The sequence below is a fragment of the Malus sylvestris genome, chromosome 2 (genome assembly GCF_916048215.2).
Source record: "Malus sylvestris chromosome 2, drMalSylv7.2, whole genome shotgun sequence".
Lineage (NCBI taxonomy): Eukaryota > Viridiplantae > Streptophyta > Magnoliopsida > Rosales > Rosaceae > Malus > Malus sylvestris.
Window position 1 is genome coordinate 34,934,864 of NC_062261.1, and position 10,203 is coordinate 34,945,066.

Sequence of the window (10,203 nt, forward strand, 5' to 3'; positions counted from 1 at the left end):
CATGAGAATGATTGCAACGAGAATATAATGATTGATGTAAGGCCAATACTGTCCACACGTATCATAAAAAGTCTCATAAACATCTTCAATCTGCAACAGAGCCGAAGTTTATAACACAAGCAGTTGATATCAAAGTGCATAAAATGCTCAGCTCTGGTGCAAAATAAATTTTAGCAATTGTCTTTAAAGATAGAGATACTGATTAGTAATTAATAACATTTTATAATTGAACACAAGCATCTAACCCCCGGGGCAGACCTCAACCCAAAGGCGCAAGACGGACTGCCTGTTTTGATGACCCATGTTCCCCTTCTCGCCTCAGATTCCAGAGAAAGTCTACTTTAAGGTTGATAGGTTATTGTTGGCCCATACCCTAACAACTTAAACTTTTGCCGCTGGTTGATTTCTATGAGCTACAACAAATAACGGTTTCAGCAGCTACTAAATGAAGTATATAAAAGTTCGAAGCCAATGGACATTCTGGGATCTGAACTTTAAGTTGCATCTAAATGCAAAAATGTTTCTAAAATAATAAGTACTTGACACGCTATATACGTATTATTCTCAACCGCTTTTTGAAAAAATGAAAATCTTGATCTTTATGCTTCTCCTTAATTTTGTTTAGCTTATGAATGTTAATTGGGAGAAGAAAGAACAAAAGCACAACCACAAAAGGGACCAAAAGAATGTGGAAGCCGTGAATTTACTTGAACAGACATTCATAGGAACAATAACAATGACTTGAATAAGAAATGCAAAGTTAACCTGGTTTATATACACCGCATAGCCGAGCAAGAAGTAACCAATCAAAAATGGGAGCATAAGTGGTGCCACAACTGCATATACTGTACCAATAAGCACGGACAGCGAGACCACAGGAATGATTCTGAAGTAAGGTAATGAATAAAGATAAGGAGTCGTCTCTTTTCCACGGCCATATGTACAGGACCTTATAGCATCCCAGCAAAGTAATCCTGGTTGAAGGATCTCCAAAGAAAACCCCGACAGCCCATCTGTCAAAATATATGTCACGAAGAAATCTGCCTGAAACATTAGAAATCAAGCTTTATTGACCAAATCAGTATTTTCAGAATTATTTAAAAAACGATAAGGTGAAAACAATAAAGAAAAAGAAAGTATGCAACACAACAGAAAATTATCCAAGAGTCCACAACTATTTAAAACTTATACAAGGAAAAGAAAAAAGCAACACTGAAATAGCTTTGGAAATTATGAAGAGCGTGAATTAAAACGAAATGTAAACAGAATATTACAAAAGTATTAAGACCAACTCACTTGAGCAGAGACAGCTCTAGCAAGGTGACTGGGGATATCTTTTGGATGAGTAAAAGATTCGCCAATTTCATCTATTAAAGAGCCCGATAGCAAGCTCCAAAAGAAGACGTTTCCAACTAGGAAATAAAAAACCATGTTGCACGCTTTTATCTCCTCCCTGCTCTTTGAGATACAGCCTGATAGTTTAGCCATTCCGAGCATTGCAAATGGAACAATGTAGATAAACAAATTCAGAACGGCACTCGGAATATACCCTGTTATGACAGAGCTTAACCCTGGTCTGTACATATTAACATTATCTAAGATGTCAAATCATAAAAACTATAACCAAAGCAGTACAAAGTTTGCTTATAGAAGCTCTGAATTCAGAACCATGTATATTCAATTCACTAATTTCTGAAACTGTTTGTCATTTGAATCTTTATACCGGTCCTTTCAATGTTTAATTTAATGTTCCAAAAGTTATGAATTAGTAGTCAGATTGCTGCACTAATTGAGGCCTATATTCCACAAGTCAAAGATTCAACATGATATTCAAGCAAACAGAATGGCAAGAAAATCTTACATCAACTGTAAAGCCATAGCTGGGGGAAACCATTTCTTTAACTTTTCAAATTTGGCAATTCCCTGGACGGCAGTGACTGGGATAGCAAAGAAAATTGTAAGAAGGGAGGCTGCAACAATAACTCCAAAATTGCAGAGTGGCAAAACTCGGACTGGGATCGCCAAATTTCTCCATGATACATCCCTGGGTTCTGGAGCATCGTCAGTGATCCAAAGAAGTGGATTTGAGTGCTGCTGGGAGTGGACAACTAGGGCTGCACCCAACCGAGACTTGAATGTAACAAAAGCCACAGGCAACTCCTACAAATATGAAAGGACTCGGGAAGGTTATTTGCATACTTATGGAGTATAGTTTGCTAAGTCATTTGATAGTTAGAATTTAAATGTATACAATTATGTAAAGTAGGGGAGAAAATGGTTATGGACTGTGAATGATTAAGCGAAAATAAACTATGAGTTTGGGAAGATCTACAGACAATCAATAACACTCGGCTTTTTCTAATGGAATAACAATGTGTTTCAGACAAAGTGGAGACAAAAGGAACATATTTCTTAAAGCAGGTAGGTTTATTAAAATAAATAAAAGTATTTGTTTCAGACAAAGTGGAGACACATGTCAGTAGACCAAATGGTCATTGGCGTGTGCATTTGATAGGTATACAAATGACTAAATAGAGACTTTGCTAAAGATGGAGTCGCAATGAAACGATAAAGAATTATTACTATGCATAAAGAACATACATATTCCGAATCTGCCTTATGCGATGTATTATTAAGGCTACTATCACTAAGATAATCACCTTTTCGTGGAGCATATCTTCACACTGTAACTGGTGTATCTTGTGATGAAGTTCTTCAAGCTTTTCCTCATAGACCGATAATTTCTCAGAATCTTCATGAGATGGATTCAAGAGCAAAGGGGTTTGGTTATGTTTCTTGACCACAGACCGCTTTCTCAAGTCCTCTATCTTTTTTTCGATGGATTTTGATTGGTTCTACACATAAGATTATCTTGATTAAATGACGATCAAATATATAATAGAGTAAGAAAAAGAAGAATAATTAACCATAATAACTATAAATGTGTTATCATATTCCCACATCATACTCTCAACATTTCACCATAAAAACACAGAACCATTAACCCTCATCAAAAATATGAACCATTATCCTTATTAGTATGTGTTTAACCAGATCGCAAACAATCCCATGATACAATTCAGAGTATCAATATTTTTATCAAAAAGATAATTCTTTAATTTCTAATCTCACATTCTAAGGCTAGCCGACATTCACCTCTCCCAGACCCTGCGTAAAGCGGGAGCCTTGTGCACTGGGTACGACCTTTTTTTTTCTAATCTCACATTCTCAATATATGGAACAGACTGCAAGACATAAAAATATAGTGGGCTGAGGCAGGGAGCTAATGTGAAAATGTTCAAGGCTTACCAACAACTCCTTAAATTCTTTCCCATCATACAATATCTGATAAGAATGATAGGCATACGGGTGATGTTTAGAGAAGAACTCATCAACACAACACCCACGAGACTTGTGTTCGCTGCAAAAAGGAATTTCCCGAACCAGAACATTAAACTGATTAGGCTGATGCCTAACGTTCAGAAGTTGCTGAATCCTTTTAGCCAAAATCTCCTTATATTCCTGAAGAAGAAACGATGCAGGAAGTCACCTGTTATGTAGACTCATCTAAGTGTTACAGTTCAAGAAGCAAACATTTTTTATTCCAATAACTAATAATTCTTGAAAATATGGATTGTGAGAGTGTAACATTCACCTTGTGCAATAGGTATACGCCATAGAGAGATATAAACCATAGGCATGAACAATGCACCCAAAGCCTGTGGAAGTTGGAAAACATTGGTAACCTAAGTAATTATAAAAGAATCTGATCCACTGCAAAACTAAGACAGTCTTACCTGTTGGAACCTGGACTAATGTTAGATATTGAGAAAAAATCCAAGGAATGGTCGCTCCTAGCTGCAAGACCATCGCCATTATAATTTACTGGAACAAGTACCACCAATCCAATAAGGGAGCATACCACAAAGAATCTGATACTGCAAAGAAAGAAATATATCAACATCAACTTCTCTACCAAACCTATGAAAGGCCACAAAAAGCAAACCCCCCCCCCCCTCCCCGGGGCCCAAGTCATTGAATAAATGAGGGAGGCTCTAAGCATTTTTTTTTTTCCTGCAAAAATTTTACTATTATTAAGAGAATGGCAGAATTCGAAACTATTACAATAATTTATGGAAGAGGGATTTTTGAACTGGAATGCATGGATAAAAACCTAACATCCTAATAGACCGCATGCAAATATGCTAGAGAAGAATCTGAGATATTGGACCTAATCACTCTCAAATTATCAGGGGTTTGATTTCTCTAGTTCTCCTACCCCAAACTCTATTATATACTCACCAATATAGTTCTATGTATTGGTACTATAAGAAATGCAAAGGAGACTCTTAAAAGTCGGACACCTCTTACTTTTTGCACAATATTTTATAATCTTGGCATGGAATTTGACGTTAAACTGTGAGGTAACTGAAAGTCCATGGAGAGTACTAATTTTAGAAAGTTTCTTTCGCATTTCTCTTGGTATCTCTCCCCTCCTAATCCCTCCCCCCTTCTCTTCCCACCTATTTGAATGATTACGGTTTAACCACGTCAACATCTTATATTGATTTTTTTTTTTTAGAGACAATAAGATAAAAAGTAATATGTTAGGGGAGAGGAGGGAAGGAGATGGGAATAGGAGGGGAGAGAATCCCCTTCTCTCACATTCTCTTATTTTGTCTTTTTCTTGTTATAAAAAATTAATATAAAATGTTGACGTTGCTTAACCGTAACCTTTCAAATAGAAGGGGAAGGAAAACAAGAGGGAAGAAAATCATATTCTGTTAACTAATGCCTTGACTCTTGTTTCAATAATTTATGTTTTCACAATATTATAAAATAATGCTTTTTTTATTCACATTTACACATGCAGAAAATGCTAGTGAGAATAATTAAGCGGAACTGAGAGTTCACTTAATTTATGTATTTAATTATTGTTTATTTGTCCTACATTAAATTTATCTGAACCAAAGAAAGGGATCCGAATTTGATTGCAGAAAGAAATCACATCGTTTTAGCTAACTTAGTTAAGACGTTTGTAAGATAAATGCATGAAAACAAGAAAGAAGAAAAAAGCCACCTATATGTTAAAAACCAATGAACAATATGAGTGAACAAGATTAGACGTTATTAGTGGAAAAACAAATCTGCTATACATTCCAATTCTATATAAGATTTAACTTTAATAATTAACGAACCCGAATTTGAAGAGCCTAATGATGATAAGAGCGTCGAGGCCATTGGATTGGAGGATTTCATCCTCGGAGACGCGAAACGCGCGGAAAATCCATGTGACAGAAGGGAGGAACCGGCGGAAACCGACGGGTGACGAGGCGTAATTATCATCGAAGTCGGGAATGCGGCGGTGGCTCTGGCAGTTGGATTCAGAGAGGCGGCGAGGATAGTAAATAGGGGCATTTGACGGTTGTTTCTTGAGGACGGAGAAAAGGGTGAGGATGAAAATAGCCAACCCTATGTTTATGGCCGCTGAAGCTATCAGGCTTTCAGGGTTCATGATCTCGCTCTCTTAGTTATAGATTGATTTTGTTTTGGAGGTTGGAAGAAGAGTGAGAAGAACTATGAGGGAGGAGAGAGAGGGGGTGATGTGCATGCAAATGAAAGAGAGATGCAGAAGTTGGCAGGTCTGGTGGGTACGTGGCGGAGTTTCATTTGAAAGATGACGATATAACTGATTGGACATGTTGTGTATCGAGTTTGTTTGCTGCTTTTGAGGGGTTGAAGTTTGAACCTTTGTAAATGAAAATTTTCTAAATTACTTTTTTCTTTTTGGGATAATAAAATTAGTTGATATTATTGATTCGAAAAAAAAATTACAATATGCTCATCCATATAAGTTTAAGAACAAAACCTTCAACAAACCAATTTTGCAAGAGAACTCTAAAGGAAGAAAAAATAAATTTAAAATATGACTTTAACCCCTTAAATTCAATTTTTTTCATATAAAATCCGACATAATTTTATGACTTTAACCCTTTAAATTCAATTTTTTCCATATAAAATTCGACATAATTTTTTTACTCAAAAAAATTGTCACAGCCTAGTCCGAGCCCCCACCACATCCCGGGCTCAACTCCACTGTAGCACGATATTGTCTGCTTTGGGCCTCGACCACGCCCTCACAATTTTGTTTCTGAGAACTCACACGAGAACTTCCCAATGGGTCACCCATCATGGGAATGCTCTCGTGTGAACTCGCTTAATTTTGGAGTTCCGATGGAACCCGAAATCAGTGAGCTCCCAAAAAGCCTCGTGATAGGTAGAGATGAGAATATACATATAAGGCTTACATGATCCACTCCCCTGGGCGATGTAGGATGTTACAATCCACCCCCTTTAGGGGCCCGACATCCTCGTCGGCACACTTTCGGCCAAGGATTGGCCCTGATACCAAATTGTCACAGCCCAGCCCGATCCTCCACCACATCCCCGGCTCAACTCCGCCGTAGCATGATATTGTCAGTTTTGGGCCTCAACCACGCCTTCACAGTTTTGTTTCTGGGAACTCACACGAGAACTTCCCAGTGGGTCACCCATCATGGGAATGCTCTCATGCAAACTCACTTAACTTCGGAGTTCCGATGGAACCTGAAACCAATGAGCTCCCAAAATGCCTCGTGCTAGGTAGAGATAAGAATATACATATAAAGCTTACATGATCCACTCCCTTGGGTGATGTGGGATGTTACAATCCCCCCCCTTAGGGCCCGACATCCTCGTCGGCACACTTCCGGCCAAGGATTGGCCCTGATACCAAATTGTCACAGCCCAACCCGATCCCCCACCACATCCTCAGCTCAACTCCGCCGTAGCACGATATTGTCAGTTTTGGGCCCCAACCATGCCTTCACAGTTTTGTTTCTGGGAACTCACACGAGAACTTCCCAGTGGGTCACCCATCATGGGAATGCTCTCGCGCGAACTCACTTAACTTCGGAGTTCCGATGGAACCTGAAACCAGTGAGCTTCCAAAATGGCTCGTGCTAGGTAGAGATGGGAATATACATATAAAGCTTACAGGATCCACTCCCCTGGGTGATGTGGGATGTTACAATATATACGGATTTTCCCGAATTGGAATGTAAGTTCGTAAAATTAAACGTTGACCGACACTTGAATCTGCAATTAGGCGTTGATCGTTCGTGACGCCTTGATATTTGTGCTAGGGAGTTATAGTGCGGACTCAAGGTGAGTGGGCTTTTGGTTTTCAATATATATACACGTTACGTTTTTCCTAGAAAATTTGATTTAAATGATTTTGCGTTTTAGATGCCATGTCAAATGCTTTATAATTTAGAATATGCTTTAGTAGTTATATATGTTAGTATTTGACGCTGCGGACGTTCGGGTAAGTTCCAAGTATAAGTATATGTGTTGATGATTGTGAGTTACGTTATGATGGTTATACATATATGCATTTAGAGCTCATTAACCTGCACCTGGGTGTTAGTGCTCCCGCCCATGGCCAGGGCACAGTCATTCACGTGATGTTCACCTCCCGCACCGCACGCTCACCTTGGATCCAAGTTTAGTGCACAGCCCTGTTGTACAGACCACAATAGGTGGTTCTGACTCGTAAGTGACCCACAATTTATCGCACATCCTTCACGTGATCGTAGCACTTGATCGTACTTATTACACCTAGCCCTGTCGTACAGAACACAGTAGGTGGTTCCAACTCATGTGCATGCATGCTTGATGAGCTATAGGTTTAGCTGTACAAGCCACATTAGGTGGATCCGGCTGACATATCACTTTACATTGATTTACTTCACTTGGTTTTCTTAATTATTATGCTGAGGTATTTGACATGGTATATATTTGGATATCACTATTTCGAGTATGGTTTCTGTATATGTACATATGCTAGTTTCTGAGAAATTATACGGGTTTTACGGTAAGGGGTTATTATTTTTGGAAAGAGAAATGGTTTTAAAAAGCTTTGTTTTTGCCCACTCACGTTTTCTGTTTTGCGCCCCTCCAGGTTCTAGTAGCAAAGTTTCTGTGTCGACGAGGATTATTGGCATATCCCAGTACAGGTGACTTCCTATGATGGTATAATCCTTATTTTACTTTACTGTACTTTACTTATGCTCTGTAATCACGTGTGAAATGGGTCCATACCCATTCACCGCACACTCGTGTACTTAGGCATGTTTAGGTTTAAATTTATTCATATTTTACACATCATCACACTTTATGGCTTCGTCACCTTCCAGGTGTCGGCCAACACAGCTCGATTCGGAGTCCTAGTGGACATTCTGGGGTCGGGTATGTCAAAAATCCAATGACTAGGATCCACTAAGTGAATTCATTAATTACATATTACTTTACACATTTTACATTTTTAGATGCCTAAAATACCCCTATTGCATATTTGATGTGCACAATTAATTCTATGCAGATTGTAAGGAGAGAGTTAATGATTTTGCAAAAAGAAAAATAAGAAAAATAAGACATTAATGTTAAAAAAATTCATTGCATATTAATATCAAATATGAGAATTGTTGGCTTAATTCTATGTATTTGGCATTATGATGGTGGACATTTCGGGTCGGGGTGTGTCAAAAATCCAATGACTAGGATCCACTAAGTGAATTCATTAATTACATATTACTTTACACATTTTACATTTTTTAGATGCCTAAAATACCCCTATTGCATATTTGATGTGCACAATTAATTCTATGCAGATTGTAAGGAGAGAGTTAATGATTTTGCAAAAAGAAAAATAAGACATTAATGTTAAAAAATTCATTGCATATTAATATCAAATATGAGAATTGTTGGCTTAATTCTATGTATTTGGCATTATGAGTTCATATATTTTTTTTTACCATAAAAAAAAAAAAAAAAAAAAAAAAAAAAACCTAATATATGTAATAATACATAAATAAACAAAAACTAATTTACCTACCATGTACAAAAATGTTTTTTGATTCAAAATGTGTATATATGTGTGTGTGTGTGTGTGTGTGTGTGTGTGTTTGTATTTATATAATTAGACCATATTAATTTACCTACCTACTATTTGAAATGTTCATTTCCAATGATGCAAAATATTGTATACCAACAACAAAATATTGCATAAACTTAGGAATTGGATCATGCTTTTGATTTTATCTTTTTACCTACAAACAATCATATACATATTACTTTATATATTTTTACCAAAAAACGTCCCTGGTAGGCTAATATATGTAATAATACATGAAAAATAATTTACCTACCATGTATACAAAAATGGTATTTGGTTCAAAATATATAATCTAGGTTTACTCAAAAAAAAAAGTATATATATATATATGATCTAGGTGTAGTATGTCACATCTCGGCCCGGGCCCCCACCACATCCTGAACTCGACTCCACCGTAGCACGATATTGTCCACTTTGGGCCCCGACCACGCCCTCACGGTTTTGTTACTAGGAATTCACACGAGAACTTCCTAGTGGGTCACCCATCCTGGAATTGCTCTCGCGCGAACTTGCTTAACTTCGGAGTTCCTACAAAACCCAAAGCCAGTGTGCTCCCAAAAGGCCTCGTGCTAGGTAGAGATGGGAATATACATATAAGGCTTACAGGATCCACTCCCATGGGCGATGTGGGATGTAACAATCCACCCCCTTAGGGGCCCGACATCCTCTTCGGCACACTTCCGGCTAGGGATTAGCTCTGATACCAAATTGTCACATCCGACCCGGGACCTCACCACATCCCAGGCTCGACTCCACCTTAGCACGATATTGTCCGCTTTGGGCCCCGACCACGCCCTCACGGTTTTGTTTCTAGGAACTCACATGAGAACTTCCTAGTGGGTCACCCATCCTAAGATTGCTCTCGTGCGAACTAGCTTAACGTCCGAGTTCCTACGGAACCCGAAGCCAGTGAGCTTCCAAAAAGCCTCATGCTAGGTAGAGATGGGAATATACATATAAGGCTTACAGGATCCACTACCCTGGGCGATATGGGATGTAACATATTATATATATTTTTTATATAATTGGAACAAATTAATTTACCTACCATGTACAAAAATGTAATTTGATTCAAAATGTGTATATATATATGTGTGTGTGTGTGTGTGTGTGTGTGTGTGTGTGTGTGTTTACATGTTATTTGATTCAAAATGTGTGTATATATGTGTGTATGTGTGTGTGTGTGTAATTAGACCATATTAATTTAC

General features: G+C 38.0%; 1 protein-coding gene across 6 annotated transcripts in view; it reads right to left on the bottom strand.

The window, feature by feature from the left end:
- LOC126600619 (CSC1-like protein At3g54510) overlaps positions 1-5,643 on the bottom strand; it is a 19,608-nt gene extending 13,965 nt beyond the window's left edge. For 2 of the 6 annotated variants that reach the window (XM_050267225.1, XM_050267216.1), the window contains exons 1-9: positions 5,199-5,643; positions 3,798-3,938; positions 3,656-3,719; positions 3,310-3,522; positions 2,661-2,855; positions 1,862-2,160; positions 1,297-1,576; positions 766-1,044; positions 1-90 (exon numbers count right to left, since the gene is read on the bottom strand). The exon at positions 1-90 is cut by the window's left edge and continues 144 nt beyond it. In XM_050267225.1, coding sequence (XP_050123182.1) covers positions 1-90; positions 766-1,044; positions 1,297-1,576; positions 1,862-2,160; positions 2,661-2,855; positions 3,310-3,522; positions 3,656-3,719; positions 3,798-3,938; positions 5,199-5,515 — 1,878 coding nt within the window. In that variant the 5' untranslated portion in view covers positions 5,516-5,643. The other 4 variants (XM_050267240.1, XM_050267247.1, XM_050267234.1 and 1 more) reach the window with 4 other exon arrangements.
- Positions 5,644-10,203: the final 4,560 nt, after the last annotated feature.